Source organism: Scylla paramamosain, chromosome 39 (assembly GCF_035594125.1).
Source record: "Scylla paramamosain isolate STU-SP2022 chromosome 39, ASM3559412v1, whole genome shotgun sequence".
Taxonomy (NCBI): Eukaryota; Metazoa; Arthropoda; class Malacostraca; order Decapoda; family Portunidae; genus Scylla; species Scylla paramamosain.
In genome coordinates, this window is record NC_087189.1 from 2,097,501 (window position 1) to 2,117,500 (window position 20,000).

Below are 20,000 nucleotides of genomic sequence, written 5' to 3' on the forward strand. Positions count from 1 at the left end.
CTACACATAACACATCTGACACTGATACCAACCCTAACACACCCTACAAGACACGCTAAACTTTTACAAAAACACCTAACACATAATTTAACACTATCACTCACACACCCACACGTGACACTCATACACACACACTTCAAACAGTAACGCACTTCAGACAACCACTACGATACAGTACGTGATTAACACACAAATTAACATCACAAATATAACTACACCTGACACTCACACCTTCTTAACACACTTTAAACACATCACACACTGTCAACATCACTTTACAACACACTGCAACATCCTCTACAGTCATTCCCCTCTACCTACTACTACTACTACTACTACTACTACTACTACTACTACTACTACTACTACTACTACTACTACTACTACTACTGGGGCCTTTGCTACATCCTTCACGAAGCCACCAAAGAACACAGCGATTTTTCAAAGGGTGAATCTCGCGTTAACACCGACCTGCCCGGAGCATTCAGCAGTGGAGCGGGCTTTGTTAAGTGCGGTTTGTGAGAATTTGGTTTTTGGAGTGTGTGTGTGATGATGCATTGGGAAACCTGGCGAGAATGGTGATGTGATTATATGAATTTTACCTCCCTTACTCTCCAAGCCTTTATGAGGGAGAAGGAAGGAGGGAAGGAAGGAAAGAAAGAAGGAAGGAGAACCGGCCAGGGTATGTGGGATGGTGGTGGTAGTGGTGAAGGAAGATGAGGAGGGGAAAGAGGTGGAGGAAAAAAAGAGAGGGAGAGAGAGAAAGGTGTAAGATTGCGTGTGTTAGATGTGGGGGTGTTTAATTGTGTGTGTGTGTGTGTGTGTGAGAGAGAGAGAGAGAGAGAGAGAGAGAGAGAGAGAGAGAGAGAGAGAGAGAGAGAGAGAGAGAGAGAGAAACTCACTCAATCCCGCGTACAATAATAAAGAGAGATTAAATGAAATAAACAAATAATTGATAATCACGAAAATGAACACAATCGTAACGTTAATTAAGAGAGAGAGAGAGAGAGAGAGAGAGAGAGAGAGAGAGAGAGAGAGAGAGAGAGAGAGAGAGAGAGAGAGAGAGAGAGAGAGAGAGAGGTTAATGCCATAAAAACTAAACTAGATATCACAAGATTTGTAAGGAGGAAGAAGAGGAAGAAGAAGAAGAAAGGAGGAGGAGGAGGAGGAGGAGGAGGAGGAAACAGAAAGAGCAGAGTGACGCTTTTAAATACAAAGTTATGTGACGAATAAGGTGTAAGGTTGAACATAGATCTATTAGGATGGTCAATTCAGGTCAGGCTAGTTTAGGTTAACTTATTAGATAGGGTGTAGAAAAGAGTGTTGAACTAATGGAATGGGGTGAGGGTGTTGGCCAGGGTGTAGAAACTTGTGTAGGGACTGCTAGGGTGCGTTAGGTTAGGTTACTGAATAGGGTACAGAAATGAATTAAAGACTAAGAGTGAATGTGTAGATTGGGAAGAGTGTAGGTACAGGGTCGGGGGGTGCTGAGGGGGGAGAGGGTGCGGGCAGGGGCGTGGGGGGGTTAAGGGTGGCGTGCTAACTCAGAATCAGGCAGCGACCACGCCCACCCAAGGAAAGAGTTGATCATTCCACCATCAATTTAGATTAAGCTTGAGGGTGGAAGTGTTGACAGGCTGGTGGAGCTTCATTCTTCCTTATCTACTCCACCTGGCTTGCTGCTAACTTTCTGCCTACTCCACCTGGCTTGCTGCTAACTTTCTGCTCCACCTGGCTTGCTGCTAACTTTCTGCCTACTCCACCTGGCTTGCTGCTAACTTTCTGCTCCACCTGGCTTGCCGCTAACTTTCTGCCTACTCCACCTGGCTTGCTGCTAACTTTCTGCTCCACCTGGGTTGCTACTAACTTTCTGCCTACTCCACCTGGCTTGTTATTAACTCTTTACTTCACACTGCTTGCTTCTAACTTTCTACCTGCTCCACCTGACTTGTCACTAACTTCTACCTAACCCACCTGGCCTGCTATTAACTTTCTACCCACTCCACCTTCCTAACTCTTTTTAAATCTAACGTTATGAAGTTTCAGCCCATTATTTCTTGTCCTACCCTGATTACTGCCCATGAATTTTGCTTATGTCACCTTTGTTTTGAATTTTTCCTACACCACTTAACATAACCTAACCTAACCTAACCTAACCTAACCTAACATAACCTAACCTAACCTAACCTACCCTGATTACTGCCCATGAATTTTGCTTATGTCACCTTTGTTTTGAATTTTTCCTACACCACTTAACCCAACCTAACCTAACCTAACCTAACCTAACCTAACCTCAGTCAAGTCGTTATGTGAATAGAGGTTGGCAACTTCTTGTCCTTTCCTAAATACTGACCTTAATGAGCTTGTCTGTCACTTTGTTCTGTTTAAATTTCTAGTTTGGTTTGGTATTGAATAGTGGCGGGTTGGTGACAAGATAGGGACGTTACAATCACACAAATACCAGCAAGAGAAAGCTTTTATCAGTATTTAAACCCGAGTAAGGGTGCTCGGGGCATTGATAATACAGTTAAAAGGAAAAGAAGTCACTGGCGTTGTCTCAGTAATCACGATATGGGAGTGTATGTGTGTGTGTGTATGTGTGTGTGTCCCAGCTGACGGGATGTTAAGGCGCTTGTGATACGTTGATAGCCTTGTCGTTGTGGCATCCTCCCTGTGACAGCAGGCGTGGTGAGTGAAGGCACGCAGGCTTGGCTGTGTCTGGCGTGTTGTGTCGTTGTTCTGTTAAGAGAGTAACACAAGTAGTGATGATCATAAAGGTAGATATCATTTTTACTTTTATTTTTGTATTATTATGATGTTTTTTTTTTTTTCACTTTTTAATATGACTACTTGTACTACTATTTCACTATTTTTGCTGATACTTTTGTTACTTTGTTTGTTACTACTACTATTACTACTACTCCTGCTGCTACATTTTCCTTGCTCCTCTCCTCCTCCTCCTCCTCCTCCTCCTCCTCCTCCTCCTCCTCCTCCTCCACCTCGTTGTTGTTGTCAGTCTCAGAAGCATCCAGTTTCATGTCAAAAGTCTATCTTTGTGAGTTTGTATGTTAATATCTCTCTCTCTCTCTCTCTCTCTCTCTCTCTCTCTCTCTCTCTCTCTCTCTCTCTCTCTCTCTCTCTCTCTCTCTCTCTCTCTCTCTCTCTCTCTCTCTCTCTTCCCTTTCATTACCCTCATCTTTAACTCATCCTCTTCTCCCAAGTAATTTGCTTTTCTCCTCTCCCTTCCTTCTCTCCCTCCTTCCTTCCCTTCTCTCTCTCTCTCTCTCTCTCTCTCTCTCTCTCTCTCTCTCTCTCTCTCTCTCTCTCTCTCTCTCTCTCTCTCTCTCTCTCTCTCTCTCTCTCTCTCTCTCCATCCACTTTCTCTCCACGCTACTCTAATTATTTCTTCCACCTTATCACAACGAGAGAGAGAGAGAGAGAGAGAGAGAGAGAGAGAGAGAGAGAGTAGTAGTAGTAGTAGTAGTAGTAGTAATAGTTATTTTGAATTGAGAGAGAGAGAGAGAGAGAGAGAGAGAGAGAGAGAGAGAGAGAGAGAGAGAGAGAGAGAGAGAGAGAGAGAGAGAGAAATGTGGAGGAGAAAGACAACGAGGGAGAGTGAGAGGGAGAGGTGTTGGGAGGGAAACGTAGCATTGTTTAGAGAAGTTTTGAGCGCCCGCGCCTAATGACAGCGACTCTTCTAATTATTCTTTAAAAAGTGGCCGAGAGAGAGAGAGAGAGAGAGAGAGAGAGAGAGAGAGAGAGAGAGAGAGTGGTGATCCTCCTCCTCCTCCTCCTCTGAATAGGCGTTGTTAGAAAAGATAATCGTTCTCGTATTTTTTTGTTTTTTGTTGTTTTTCTTGCTTTTTTATTTATTTTCTGTGTGTGTGTGTGTGTGTGTGTGTGTGTGTGTGTGTGTGTGTGTGTGTGTGTGTGTGTGTGAATGTTATCCCTCCCCCTTCCTTATACCCCCTCCCATGTCTCCCTTCCCGCGCCTCTCTCAGTTTCCCATATCCTTGTTTCCTTCTCGCATTTCTTTCCCTTGGTTCTTATTCTCTCTCTCTCTCTCTCTCTCTCTCTCTCTCTCTCTCTCTCTCTCTCTCTCTCTCTCTCTCTCTCACACACATTTTCTCCTTTTCTCTTATATAATCTTCGTATACTCCCTTTTATATCTTCCTATATGCTTCCTCTCTCTCATACATCACCTTACATCACTTTATTCCCTCCCATACATACTCTACCTTACTGTTCCCCCTTCCTACATCTAGCGCTATATCACCTCTCCCTCCCCTCCCCTCCCCTCCCCTCAACTCTCTTCCTTCACTGGCTCCCCCTCTTCTTCCACACGTATAAAAAGTGTAAATCTTTCTCTGTATATACACAGTCGCCCGTACCTTCACTTCCCCTGCCCTCCCTGCCCCCCTTCTGCTTCTCCCTGGTCCTCCCTACCCGCCCCTTAGCAGTGAAAGTGGCTAGTACGATGTGTTGTGTATGATGGGGGGCTTCCTCCTCCTGGTTTGTATATATAGATGATCCTCTGACAGCTATTTCTTGTCGCCCTGACTCACTGGGGACGTCTGTGTGTGTGTGTGTGTGTGTGTGCGTGCGTGTGTGTCTGTGTGTCTGTGAGTGTCGCCGCGTCTGTCTGTCTCTGTCTGTTGTTACTCAGTTCTCCGTTTTCTGTTGTCTTGTTGTTGTTGTTTGTGTTCGTTGTCATTTTCCTTCTCAATCTTGGTGTTATTTTCATATTTTCCTATTTTTTCCCGCTTTTCCTTCAATTTTTCACTTCCTTCCCTTTCTCATCACTCCTTCTCCTCCTCCTCCTTCACCTTCTCCTTCTCCACCTCCTTCGTCAGCGCCTCCAGCAGGGTCCTCATCGTTCTCCGCTCAGTCTTCGCTTCCCGCCCCTTCCTCCTCCCGCTGCCGGCCACCCTCGTGTTTACATTTGGGAGACGCATTTGCAAGGGAAGTTAATGTGTGGCCCGCGCGTCATGCTGTCACCCACCTCGCTACTCGCACAGACGAGAGAGAGAGAGAGAGAGAGAGAGAGAGAGAGAGAGAGAGAGAGAGAGAGAGAGAGAGAGAGAGTTAATCGGAGAGGTTACAAATCATTAATAGCTCAGTGGCATTTCTCGTTTTAAAGATAGCTCTCTCTCTCTCACAGTATGCGCCTCTCTCTCTCTCTCTCTCTCTCTCTCTCTCTCTCTCTCTCTCTCTCTCTCTCTCTCTCTCTGGGTAAAAAATTTTCTTTAGTAATATTTAAATGTGTTTTTTGTCTCTCTCAAGTTAACAGCCTGAAGACAAACAGGTATTTTCAGGTGCAATTATGAATGGCGTTGAAATAATTGAGTTTAATGTTAAAAGGTGCGAGGAGGAGGAGGAGGAAGAAGAAGAAGAAGAAGAAGAAGAAGAAGAAGAAGAAGAAGAAGAAGAAGAAGAGGAAGAGGAGGAGGGTACATGGAGGAGAATATGTAGTGTGGCGCCCGGTTTCTTCCTCCTCCTCCTCCTCCTCCTCCTCCTCCTCCTCCTCCTCCTCCTCCTCCTCCTCCTCCTCGCGTTCATCATGAGATACCGAATCATTATCGTTCGTAAGCAAGTCGCCCACGTACATTAGCAGGCGCCCTTCGCTAGAACACATTATTGAGGGAGGTTGGGGGGCGCCGGGACCTCTGGGGGGAGCAAGAGTAGGGGGGCGGAACGAATTATGGAGCCTGCGAACCGTTTTCTGTTTACGCCATCATCTCCATCAACTTCACGTTTTCTTTCTCTCTTTCTCTTCCCCCCTCTCCTCTATCATTACTACTACTACTACTACTACTACTACTACTACTACTACTACTACTACTACTACTACTACTACTACTAGGAGTTTGTGTTATTATTGTAGTGTTTGGGGTTTTAATTGTCTGTGTGTGTGTGTGTGTGTGTGTGTGTGTGTGTGTGTGTGTGTGTGTGTGTGTGTGTGTGTGTGTGTGTGTACTTAATGTCAAAGGTAAGTTTTAAAAAGTGCCTCAGTTGTCAGGTGTGTTTTGCCACAGTGTTGTGTGGTAAATGCGGTAGGGAGGGGGTCTGGGCGGGGAGAGGGCGTGAAGATGTAGCTGAGATGTACACACACACACACACACACACACACACACACACACACACACACACACACACACACACACACACACACACACACACACACACACACACACACACACAACGACACAGAGAGGCAGCAAAAATATATCATAAATCTCGACGCATCTTAAAATACACACACACACACACACACACACACACACACACACACACACACACACACACACACACACACACACACACACACACACACACACACACACACACACACACACATCAACGGCACGTACAAACTGACGAATGGACATTTAATGCACGACAGGTGAGGTTGTCAGGTGCCCCTTATCAGTATCCTTTAGATTTATATTTACAGATTCGACAGGTACGGACTGGCAAAACGCTACTCCTCACTATCTCCTCCTCCTCCTCCTCCTCCTCCTCCTCCTCCTCCTCCTCCTCCTCCTCCTCCTCCTCCTCCTCCTCCTCCTCCTCCTCCTCCTCCTCCTCCTCCTCTGCCAAATACAGGTACTCCCCACCCTCGAGACCCCGCTGCACTTATTCTCGACATTAATTACTTTATTGTTTTGATCTACTGCCAGCGCGCGAGGGAGGCTGCGAGGCCAGGTGCGGTGAGGTTCAGGTGAGGGGAGGGGTTCCGTACTCCCACCTGCCCTGCCGCCGCTACCTGGTGCTGTCATGAGGGGTTACCTGTCCTCACCTGCCCTTGTTTGGATGGATACTTGGATTCTTGTTTTTTTTTATTTATTGTTATTGTTTTTATTATTATTGTTGTTATTATTATTGTTGTTGTTGTTGTTGTTGTTGTTGGAAGTAAGAATGTTTGCAAAAGTGTGGATTTATTTTATTTTATATTTTTTATTTATTTATTCATCTATATATTTATTTATGCCTTCATTAATTTCTTCATGTTAATGTTGAGGTTAAAAAAGTCAATTAAAAATTATTCATTAGTATTACTAACTTAAAAATAGTTACTTTTATTTTTTTTTAAGTAGAAGAATTGAACGTGGTGAGTTTTTTTTTTTCTTTTTTTTTTCATTTGGTAACACTGATGCTAGAGAGAGAGAGAAAGAGAGAGAGATGGGGGGAGGAAAGTGATACGTTCTTTGTTGTTGGTAATACTGATTTTAGAGGTAAAAGAAAAGAAAAAACAAGGCTATTTTTTTCTTAGTTAATTGAATTTGAAAGCAAAAAAAAAAAAAAGAAAATATATAAAACTGAGTGATGTCTAGGTAACAACAACGACAGTAGTTAAAAAAAAAAAAAGATACTATTTTGCTCACTGTTTTTCACGTTGATAATACAGAACACATTACAAGTGGTGCATTGTGCTGCAGGGGGAAAGGTTGTGTTGCAGGAGTGAGTGTGTTCGTAATGAGGCGATCAGATCCCTTTTATTGTAAGGTTCTATAGCGTGACATGGCCCTCATCACTCCTGTCTGGGCGGCGCGAGCAGGGGAGAGGAGGGGACAGAGGAAGGGAGAGCAGGGGAGAGAGAAAGGGAGTGTCTGGTGATGTTTCGCGCTGATAACTCCTGACACCATGAATCTATTTATGTTTAATGTCTGCTATGAGAAATTTTACTGTCTTCATATTAACTTGTACGGAAGAAAAATTGTGTGTGTGAAAAATCATTGGTAGATTCAGCAGTGTGATTAGATTAAGTGAGATTTTTCGCCTTTTTTTTTTTTTTTTTTTTTTTTTTTTTTTTTTTCTCCTGCCTCCACTTCTCTTCACTTCTCCTGTCCACTGTGAGGTTAAAAGTACACTCATACCTTCCACTTTCCTCCACTTACCTTGATCCACCCTCACTTAAGTAATTGTTCTCCACTTGCATCATTTTTTTTAAGTATCTTCCATCTTATCCACTTACATCTTCCACTTAACTTCCTCTTTCCGCAGTTAAGTAATTATTCACTCCAGGACTCCACTTGTACCTTCCATCTTTTAATCATCCACTTGAGTCCATCCACCCACGATAGAGTAAAATTCCACCTCAGGTTTTATAGTTTTCCTCTAAATCCACTGCATTACTCATCCACATCCAGCTGAAGACTCCACCGCCTCCACATAAATAAAGTGGACGCATACTTTATCTAATGTGCATTCACTGTCATATTAATCTTCATATTCATCTTCATTTTCATTTTTATCTTTCACAACAATTTTTTTTTTATCATTCTTTTATTTGTTACCTGAGTACGCGAAGCCACACCTGTTTATTGCTGTAACAGGTGTCTCAGGTGTGTGACAGATATGTTGCAGGTGTCTTATTTACCTGTGCACTACATTCAGACAGACATACACATATCTACCATCATCATATCATCAGAGGGGAAAAAGAGGACGAGCGAGGGGAAATTAGTGATGTTTCTACCAGTTTTTCCCCCTCCCCTCACTCCTCCCCTCGCTCTCCTGCCGCCGCGCACGCTTCTCCTCTTAAATCACGCGCCACAAAACACTCACTTGGAAAGAAAAAAAAAAAAAACATGGATGATTAGAAAGGAAGAAAGTTTCCCTGCGTGTCTTTCTATTTTGTTGCCCCATACAGGAAACTTGGAAAATATTGATACTGAACTGAACAGGAAACTTAAGAAAACAATGAAACTAGAGCATATTGAACAGAAAACTTTAAAAAAAAATTGGAAAACACCGGAATTTATTAAACATTGAACAGGAAACTTAGAAAACACTGGAACTAGGAAACACTGAACGTCCCTTGCGTGTTTCCCTAATGTGTTGCCCTTACAGGAGATTAGAAAACATGGAAACACGTAGAAGACTTTAGAAACTCAAGGCTTTACGACACAATTTAACGAAAGAAAAGAAGAGAAAAGAAGAGAGAGATAAAAAGAAAGATAGAAAGTAATCACATGTGTCTGTCTCTCCTCCTTATAGATAACTTAAGAAAAAAACAAAACAAAAGCAAAACAAGGGAAACTTATGTACCACGCAATTTAACGAAAGAAAAAGAAAAAGAAAATAAAGATAATAAGAAAGATAGAAAGTAATTATATGTGTCTATTTCTGCTTTATTACCTTACAGATAACTTTAAAAAAACATAAAAAAAAAACTTTTGAAACCGAACTCTGAAACTACGCAATTAAACGCAACTTCGCCACAGAGAGAGAGAGAGAGAGAGAGAGAGAGAGAGAGAGAGAGAGAGAGAGAGAGAGAGAGAGAGAGAGAGAGAGAGAGAGTAAGGGTGGAAATCTTGTAGGTAGAAGAGGAACAAGGTTTAACACTGTCCACACACCCACTCGTCCTTCTTCTCTCCCTCTCCCTCCTTAAGGCTGAAAAGAACGAAATTCATATGCAAATGCCTAATGATTACGTCTCTAATGATCAGCTACGATAAGAAAATAAAAAAAAAAAGAAATGTCCCCACTGGAATGTGATCGCTGCACTTTCCCTTAAAAAACAAGAAATTAGGTTGTGATAGTTCAAAGAAATGAGAGAATTGGGGTGTGGGAGACGGGGAGAGAGAGAGAGAGAGAGAGAGAGAGAGAGAGAGAGACAGGGCGCTCTTCATTTTAATTTTCTTAATTTGGAGCAACTTTAATCACAATTGTTCGAGAGAGGACCAGCTGTGATAGGTGGGGGAGGTTTTTGACGATGGAAGGAGGAAGAAGAAGAAGAGGAGGAGGAGGAGGAGGAGGAGGAGGAGGAGGAGGAGGAGGAGGAGGAGAGGAAAAGAATGATTAAGTGTAGAGAAGGGATTGGATGTAGGAAGGGAGGGGAAGAGATTAAAGAGTAAGAAGAAGAAAAGAGGACAAGGAAGAGGAGGAGGAGTAGGAGGAGGAGGAGGAAAGCTGAACAAGTAAGGAAGAAGAGGGGAAAGCGAGAAAAGCCAATAACAGAGAGAGAGAGAGAGAGAGAGAGAGAGAGAGAGAGAGAGAGAGAGAGAGAGAGAGAGAGTTAAACAGCAAGACTGACAAGAAATGTAGACAGAATCGCAGAGAGAGAGAGAGAGAGAGAGAGAGAGAGAGAGAGAGAGAGAGAGAGAGAGAGAGAGAGAGAGAGAGAGAGAGAGAGAATTTGCCAAGATGGGAAGCAGAGAAAAAGAAGAAGAGTGACAAGAAGAGAAGAGGGGGAGAGGAGAGGAGAGTGAGGGGAGAAAGGAGATAGATTGCCAAGGTAAGGGGAGAGAGAAGAGGGGCTGCCAAGGTGGGAGGGGAGGAGAGAGGGAGAGGGGGGAGGGGGGAAGGCCTACCAGGTGTGAGTGGTGAGGGGACAGGTGTGAGAGTGAGGGGAAACAGGTGGGTCGTGTGTGCAGGTGACAAATGAGATGAGTGAGAATAATGGTATGAGTGAGGGGGAAAAAAGAGGGAAGATGAGGGGAAAAAATAGGGGTGGGAAAAAAAGATGGGAAATTTATTAAGGAAAATATAAGATCCTAAGGGGAAAAATCTTGAATGTAAGCAAAAAAAATGATGATATATAACACAAAAAAAGTTATTGATGGAATGTAAACAAAATATTTATTCTCATAGACGCTGATGAAATAAAAGTACAGCAATTTTTAAAATACGAAATATATAAAAAATAAAATAAATAAATAAATAAACGAAAATATTACAAAAAAAAACACGTTGAAAATACGAGATATTACTATAATCACAAGAATAAATAAAAAAATAATACTACCACTATTAATCAGTTAAGAAAAAAAATATAAACAAAACTACAACATTAAAAAAAAAACTACAAAATTCAAGAAAAGAACGAATACATAAATAACAAAACAAAAAAAAGATCATAAACAAAAAAAAACACACAAAACCAAACAATTAACAAAAAGAAAACAACAACAACAACAACAACAACAATCACAAACACTCCCATTAGCACACGAATCCTCCTCAAAAAAAAAAAAGAAGAAAAAGAAAAAAACAGTGACTTTAAAAATTTTCGTGACATAAACAAGCCTGTATTTCGTGAGTCAGGATGTAGACAGGAGACTTTTAATATATCAGGTGTATACGATTCCACCTTCGTTGCACCTGTCCTGTGTGTGTGTGTGTGTGTGTGTGTGTGTGTGTGTGTGTGTGTGTGTGTGTGTGTGTGTGTGTGTGTGTGTGTGTGTGTAACAGTAGAGAACAGGTGTGCTTTCCTTGGCAGGTTATCTCGTAAAACTCACTTTCTGTAGCCCTTAATTAGTCGGCAGGTATCTAGACTCACCTGTCTCTCTCTCTCTCTCTCTCTCTCTCTCTCTCTCTCTCTCTCTCTCTCTCTCTCTCTCTCTCTCTCTCTCTCTCTCTCTCTCTCTCTCTCTTTCCCCAGGTGACCTATCGTATTACACTCAGCCACATCTTAATCTACCTTCCTCCTCCTCCTCCTCCTCCTCCTCCTCCTCCTCCTCCTCCTCCTCCTCCTCCTCCTCCTCCTAATTCCTTTCTAACCTCCTCTAATGTAAGATGATACACTTCTAAGAGGCTGCATCTCCTCCCCCCCCCCCTCCGCCAATCCACTGCTGTACGGAACGGCCTGATTAAGCGGTAATTAGCAGGAATGGCGGGTGCAGGAGGGCAGCTGAGTCTCTAGGATAGTTGAGTCATATGTGTTCGTTCCTCCGACCTCCACTTTTTTCCCTGTCAAAAGTTAGTCTCGTACCTCGCGGCGGGATGTGTGAGAGAGAGAGAGAGAGAGAGAGAGAGAGAGAGAGAGAGAGAGAGAGAGAGAGAGAGAGAGGTGCATTCACGTATAGATGAAACGTAATGATTGAAATGATAGTTTTTTTTTTTTGAGTAATCTAAAAAAAATAAATAAAAGTTATTTGAAAGATAGTTAAGAAAATTATTAGTTAAGGAGAAAAGGAGACAATTGGACACATGACGTACAAAAAAAGAATTATAATTAGATCATAAACACAAAAAAAAAAACATTTAAAAAGCCACTTAGGGACATTACAATGACCAATAAGAAATTAACGAATAAAAAAACAAAGAAAAGAGAAAAAAAGACAAAAAAAGAAAACAAGTGAGTCAAGAGTTTTAAACCTTACTCTCCTTTTTAAAAACCTACAATTGAACCGCAAACCACTTTAAAAAGCCTTCCTTTAAAAGGTCACCCACTAAACTGTCATGCTTTCCTTTTTTTTTTTTTTGTGAATCTTTTTCTTGGTGGAATTTTCATTTTTCATCCACTCTTTTTGCTGGTCCACTCTTTGTCTTCCCTCATCCACTGAGCGCCGCGTCACAGGTGGAGGGCGGGAGGAATGTGCGGCTCCCTTACCTGGCTAACCTGTCACGTGTGAGGGGAAGAATTGTTAAGGTGTTGAAAGGAAGATGGAGTCACTTGTGTATTTTTTCTTGTTTTTTATTTATTTATTTTATTTTTTATTTTTTTTATCTTGTGTTATTGGTTGTTCATTTTTTGTTTTTTGTTTTGTTTTATACTTGTGGATTTTTTTTTATTGTTATTATTTTTCATTTGTTTTACCTGTTAAGAATGTAAGAAAGTAGAGAAGCTGCAGTAAGTCGTCATACCTACACTCTAGAAAGACATAGAGAAAAAAAATAAAATAAAGAAAACGAGATAACGATGCTCTAAAAGAAAACGTGGACAAACCCACAAATAAAGAAGAAAATAACCTAAACCAAACCAAAGAAAAAAAAACACGAAAAAGAAAGTAAGAGAGAGAGAGAGAGAGAGAGAGAGAGAGAGAGAGAGAGAGAGAGAGAGAGAGAGAGAGAGAGAGAGAGAGAGAGAGAGGTTCTAAACAAACGATAGACAAACCACACACACAAAACAAAAGCAACACAATATTTCCTTAACACCAAAAAAAAAAAAAATAAATAAATAAAAAAAAAAAAGAAAAGAAAAAGAAAACGGGAGAGGAATAAGGAAGAGAGCATGGAGTGCGGGACGCCTGCTCACCAAAGCGTCAGTTTGGAGAAGAAAATGGAAATGGCTCCTCTCTATGCTAATTATTAGAGTAGATTTCTTCCGTGCCTTTGGGAACCGCGCCTGGATGTGCCTCGCCCGCTGGTATAATCCTCAGGGGCTTTTGTCTCCTGAAGGGGCTGACGGGGGTGGAGAGGGAGAGTGAGGAGTAACAAGGTGAGATTTGGCGTAATTGTAAAGTTCTTTTTTGTTAACCTACTAGTGAAGGAGGGACAGAAGGGAGAGAGGTGGTGGGTGGAGTAATTTGGGAGAGGATGGGGGAGGCTGGAAGGGGAAGGGATGCAGGGGGTGGGGTGTAATAAGGAGGAGAGGATGGGGAAAGAAAGGGTTGCAAGAGTGTGTGTGTGTGTGTGTGTGTGTGTGTGTGTGTGTGTGTGTGTGTGCGTGCGGAATTCAGTTGGCGAAAAAAGAGAAGGAAGAAAGGAAGGAAAGATTAGGTTGAAAAAACAATAAATACTAGAGTAAGAAAAGAAAAGTGTGTTGAAGGATACAAATAAAATTAAAAAAAATAGGTATATCATTTTTTTTCATACACGTACAGTAACTGGTCAGAAAAGTAACAAAAATAAAGATTAAGAAATAAACAAGTAAGCCAATGAGGTATCTGTCTATCTACCTGTCTATCTATCTATCCATCTATCTATCCTGCCAACTATCTATCTATCCATCTATTTACCTACCTATCTACCCATCTCTTGCATCAGCCAATCAAGAGCTCCCATCAGTTCCCCAGCTTCACCACCACAAGGCTTAGAGCATCCCAGTAACCAATCACAGCACCCAACACCCGCACCACACCCTCCACCACTCCTAACACACCTGACACACACCCTCAGGTATTCCTCCCGACCTTTACCGCTCACGCAAGTTAGCAGCCACGCCTTCGTCTCCGCCTGGTACTCTCTTTTTTAATACTTTTTTTCTTCCTTTTACGGTATCTTTTTTTTTTTTTTTTTTTTTTTAGGTTGATTCATTAAGTCATTCACTCAGTATTGTATTTCTTTGACTGTAGTATTGTTGTTATTCATTTTTTTTCAAGGTTATTCAGTTGTTCTAGTACATATTTTTCTATCTTGCTGTATTTTGTATTTTTATTTCAGATTCATTCCTTCATTCATTCACTTGGTTATTATTTCTTTGTTTTTTGTCCTCTAATTCGTACTTTATTTTACATTTTTCAAGCTCATTCATTTAGTTCAGTTTTTCTACCTAGTACTGTATTTTTGCTTTTTTATCAAATTCATTCACTCATTCACTCACGTAGTATAGATTTCTCTAAAAAGTACAGTTATCACACACCTACCAATCTCATCCACTCACCCACTCATCCACACTAGCATAGACTCGCTCACCTGTCCACCTGTGTACCTCATCCACCTTTCCACTTAAATCCATAACAAAAAAACATTCTAGTTCAAATCCATTATTTTATTTATTTATTCATTTTTAATTACTTCGATCACCTGAAGGAGGGAGAGATGCCACGGCCAGGTGAGCGAAGGAGGGGCAGGTGAAGGTGTTGAGGGAGTGATCAGCCTGACCTCTCACCTGCAGAAGGGTGAAGGAGAAGGAGAAGGAAGAAGAGGAAAAGAAAGGGAGGATTTTAAGGAGAGAAGAACAGGTGGAGGGTGAAGGAAGGAGAGGAAAAGGGATAAGGTGAAGGAGGGGAAGGAAGAGGAGGAGGAGGAGGAGGTTAATGTCAGGAACCACGGCAATATTCTTAGATTGAATGAGGAAAGGAAGAGGAGGAAGAGGAGGAGAAGGAGGAGGAGGAGGAGGAGGAGGAGGAGGAGGAGGAGGAGGAGGATTATACAAACTCCAGTTAACTTTTAAGCTATGATGAAAAATTGGTCAAGAAATTTATAAGAAAAATGGGAATTCTTGGTGTTGTTGGCAGTGTAGTTGTGTTGCTGGTCACGTGTTCCTTTGAGTTGCAGGTATTGTTAGTGTGTGTTGTTTGTTGCTAGAAGTGTTGGTGGAGCTTCTGTTGCCAATTGCTAATAATCTGTATGTTTCTAAGTGTTTCTCACTGGTTCGTGTTGCTAATCAAGTGTTTCCTTTGTGTTGCAGTGTGTTTCTTTGTGTTCTCTGGTGCTGGAAATGGTGATAGATCTTGTGTTACTAATCTGACTGTGTTTGTGTTGATGTTATTGCTGTGTATCGCTTGTGTTACGTTGTCTTGTTCTGCTGACTGTGTTTCTTTGTGTTGCAGAGACAAGTCGTAATGTGTTTTACTGTATTATTTGTGTTTATCGCAATTAGTAATGATGGACCTTGTGTTACTAATATATGTTTCTAAAGTGTTATCTTGTGTTGCTGACTGTGTTTCTTTGTGTTGCAGGACGACGGTGTGCTGGAGGAGGGTGAGGGAGAGGGAGCAATCAACCTGTCAGCCAGGCCCTCAAGACAAACATCTCCCCTCGACCCTGACCAGGTAAGTTCCCCTCACTGCACACCTGTATTGCTCAGAGCACACCTGTCGTCCCTCACCTGTGTCACTCTTCTTGTTTCCTTCTCCATACCTTTACGCCTTTTTTTTCCCTTCAGGTGTGTTTTCCCCCTCATAGCACATCTGTTTCCCTCTACCACACACCTGTCTCTCCTCACCTGTGCCACTTCTCTCGTTTTCTTTCGTATTTTCAAGTTTTGTCCTTCCTTCCCGATCTTCCTCCAGGTGTGTTTCCCCCTCACTTCTACACCTGTTTCCCTTCACTACAGACCTGCCTCCCCTCACCTGCGCCATTTCTACCTGCGTTTTCTTCCATATTTGTCATTCCTTGTTTCCCTTTTCTGTCTCTTTCCCCTTTATTTCCACAGGTATTTCCCCTCACTCCTGCACACCTGCTTGTCCTCAGATTTAGTCACGTTTTATCATTTCAACTTCCCTCCTTCCCCTCACCTCTCCTTCTGTATCTTTTCTCCCCTCTCATCCTTCACTAGTTTCTCTTATTCTTCTCATCTCTTTCTCTCTCTCTGTCCTTTCCTCTATCTCCTGTTCTTTCTCCCTATTTCTCTCTTTTCTCCTCTTCTCTCATCTATCCTTTCTTCCCTCTCATTCCTCAGTTTCTCTTAGTTTCTCTCATTCATTCCTCTCATTTCCCTTTCTCCATTCCCCTTTTCTGTGTTTTCCCTCACTTTCCTCCCCTCTCCTCAGGTTTTCTTACTCTATCTTTCCCTCCATCATACCACCCGTTTCCTCTCTCCCTTCTCCCCTCTCTCCCCCTTCCCATCCCTCACAATTTCCCCCCCTATAGACACTGATCAACATTCCAGCTCCTCTCCCCTTTTCTTCCTCTCTCGCCACCTCTCTCCTCGTCCCCTCTCGGATAATAAGTTCTCACCTGTCTTGCGATTACCTGTGTGAGGGTAATTATGAAACTTGCGTGATAATTTGCTTGTCCTAAGATCGTATTTTTTTTTTTTTTGGTTTATAGTTTATCTGTGAAATGATGTGACAGGAAAAGCGTTTAATTGATACAAATGACGGATTAAAAGTGGTATTGTTCTTAGAGAGAGAGAGAGAGAGAGAGAGAGAGAGAGAGAGAGAGAGAGAGAGAGAGAGAGAGAGAGTGTGTGTGTGTGTGTGTGTGTGTGTGTGTGTGTGTGTGTGTGTGTGTGTGTGTGTGTGTGTGTGTATCAGTTCTCATTTGTCTACAATATCAAGATTAATTTTGTTCTCTTCTAAAATGACAGCTGTATTTTAAAGCAACAATAGGATGAAATCGAATACAAGACACACACACACACACACACACACACACACACACACACACACACACACACACACACACACACACACAAGAATGTTAAGTCACACAGACACAACTAACAAAAGAGATTAATATCGTGTGTGTGTGTGTGTGTGTGTGTGTGTGTGTGTGTGTGTGTGTGTGTGTGTGTGTGTGTGTGTGTGTGACAAAAGCCGAACTGTCTTGACTCCTGAGTCTTACAATACGTTTAAGAAATAAATCACTACAAGAATTAAATTACTTTCTCGTCATCTTAATTCCATTGTTATTATTACCTTTGTTACCTATGAGGATCCTAATTACACACACACGCACGCACACACACACATCAGTAACCTCCCCACCTCAGCTTTCCTCCCCATGCACTCCCTGTCACCCTATCAAGCCATATCTTTCCACCACCTAACTTAACCTAACCAAACTTAACCTAACCTAACCTAACCTAGCCTAACCTAACCTAACCTAACTTAACCTAGCCTAACCTAACCTAACCTAACTTAACCTAACTTAACCTAACCTAACTTAACCTAACCTAACCTAACCTAACCTAACCTAACTTAACCTAGCCTAACCTAACCTAACCTAACTTAACCTAACCTAACTTAACCTAGCCTAACCTAACCTAACCTAACCTAACCTAGCCTAACCTAACCTAACCTAACTTAACCTAACCTAACCTAACCTAACCTAACTTAACCTAGCCTAACCTAACCTAACCTAACTTAACCTAACCTAACCTAACCTAACCTAACTTAACCTAACCTAACCTAACCTAACTTAACCCAACCTAACTTAACCTAACCTAACCTAACCACTTTATAAGGTACAACATTTTTCTCAATCCCCAAAACATCAAATTGAGAAGCCATTAAGTAAAATAGACTCGGTTGATAGAGACACACACAGATAGATAGATAGACAGATAAACACGCGCTAATCATGCCAGTGGTGTATCCGCGAGAGAGAGAGAGAGAGAGAGAGAGAGAGAGAGAGAGAGAGAGAGAGAGAGAGAGAGAGAGAGAGAGAGAGAGAGAGAGAGTACATCACATCATCACCTTATTAGCATTTTTTAACCAAGAAATAACTTCCCTCCTCGACCTCCTCCTCCTCGTCTTCCTCCTCCTCCTCCTCCTCCTCCTCCTCCTCCTCCTCCTCCTCCTCCTCCTCCTTATTTAAGAACCAAATGAACAATACTCGTTTTTTTACTAACATCACATACTGAAGAGGAGGAGGAGAAAGAAGAACATGAGGAAGAAAGAGGGAGAAGATGAAAAGCAGGAGGAGGAAGAGGAGGAAAGAGACTAAGAGGAAGAAAAAGACCAAGAGAAGGAAGAAGACCAAGAGGAAAAGGAGGAAGAGGTGCAGATATTTTGGTTGCAAGCAGAGTCTTCTGTAAACTAAGGTGCGCCTTGTCTCTGTGCACGCGATTTTGTCGAAACTAAACTGTTTACAAGTGAGCCATCCGCCGCAGCCTGTTTACCGCACACGTAAACACACCGGCGCGCCACCATCGCTAATCGGGAGGCCAAACAATACTCCCAAGTGGCGGAGGTGGTGATGCAGACGCGGCTGGAGGTGCTGCAGGGGGAGGCGGTGATAGAAAGGTGATTTCAGTATGCATCGTTCACTTTTCATCTCCTAATTGATTGTTTTTCTTCATTTTCGACGTGAATTGATCTTAAGTTCGCCTCGTTATTGATTCTCCTTTAGTTTGTGATTGGAGGGTTTAATAATGTTCTGTGATTGCGTGTTGTTTTTTTATTGTTTTTAAGGGGAGTGATGTAATTTTTTTGTTTCTCGTAGGGCTTGTGATAAAATTCTTGGGGTTATTGATTGGTGTGCAGCGGAGTGAGTGCCGGGGCTTGTTTATTCTGCAAAGACTGGCTGTTTTCTGGTCTTGAAGCGTGTGTGACTCAAAATTCGCTGGGTTTTTTTCTTTTTCTTTTTTTTTTTCTTAAGGATGCCACTTAATTTTCTGGGGCATTATATTCTATTTTGCTCGGAGATGGAATGTTGAATTAATTACGAAGACTTTTTTTTTGCTTTTTTTCTGAGTATATGCCTTAAAATTTCGGGGGATATATTTTTTTATTATTATTTTATTTTGTTCAATGATAGAATGTTGAATTATTTACGCAGACACATTTTCATTTATTTATTCATTTATTTATTCTTTTTTTTAATATATACCTTAAAATCTTGAGGGGTAACTTTTTTTTGGCATTATTATTTAATTTTGTTCAGAGATAAAATTTGAATTGATTACTAAGACACATTTTTGCCTTTTTTCGAGATACATACAATAATATTTTGGGGAACTATTATTATTGTTATTTTATTTCACTTCAACCAGTAAATCATCACAAATTCGAAGGCAACAACATCATTTAATTTGCAAGGACAGACAGACTTTCTATTATTATCTTATCTACCACTTCCAGAAAAGTGTGTGAAGAGAATCGTAACCTCTTAACCTAACCTAACCTAATTCCAACCTTATTTAACCTAACCGAACCGAATCATTACACTAGAGTGAGGAGATCCCTAACCTAACCAAAAAAACCCTAACCTAACCTAACCTAACCTAACCTAACCTAACCTAGCCTAACCTAACCTAACCTAACTGAGCCTATCCTAACCTAACTCAACTAAACCTAACCTAACCAAACCAAACCAGACCTAACCTAACCTAACTGAACCTAACGTAACCTAACCTAACCTAAGCCAATCTCCCCTTATCCCACCCTAACTGAACCTAACCAAACCGAACCTAACCTAATCTAACCTAACCTAACTCAACCCAACCCAACCCAACCCAACCCAAACCAACCCGACCCAACCCAACCTAACCAGCAGCATAAAGAGAAGGAAGTCCACATGAGGAATATTTCAGTGGTGCGTAGCGGGCGTGGCGAGGCGTGGGTGCGAGCTGGTGCGGTTGTAGCTGCCACCCGCTCGCCACCCGCTCGCCGTCCGCTCACCGCCCTCGCCTCCGCATCACAACTGATCACTGCTAAGTAATTCAGGATTGCGTGCGCGTGTGTCGATCAATGATGTATGTGTGATCGACGTGGTGATGTGCAGGGGCGGGCATGGCGGGCACGGAGACGAGAGAGAGAGAGAGAGAGAGAGAGAGAGAGAGAGAGAGAGAGAGAGAGAGAGAGAGAGAGAGAGAGAGAGAGAGAGAGAGAGAGGTTGATATGTCTCGTATATGGATTTTTCTCAGATGTCTCTTGGTTGTT

General features: G+C 42.0%; 1 protein-coding gene across 16 annotated transcripts in view; it reads left to right on the forward strand.

Moving 5' to 3' along the window:
• The window catches only part of LOC135092024 (forkhead box protein P2-like), a 409,229-nt gene that overhangs the window by 217,608 nt on the left and 171,621 nt on the right, over nt 1-20,000 (forward strand). For all 16 annotated transcript variants that reach the window (XR_010262719.1, XM_063990158.1, XM_063990160.1 and 13 more), the window contains one exon: nt 15,351-15,443. Coding sequence is in view for 14 of the 16 variants with exons in the window: in XM_063990158.1 (XP_063846228.1) it covers nt 15,351-15,443 (93 nt within the window). In the remaining 2 variants the exon portion in view is untranslated. The remainder of the gene's footprint in view (nt 1-15,350; nt 15,444-20,000) is intronic.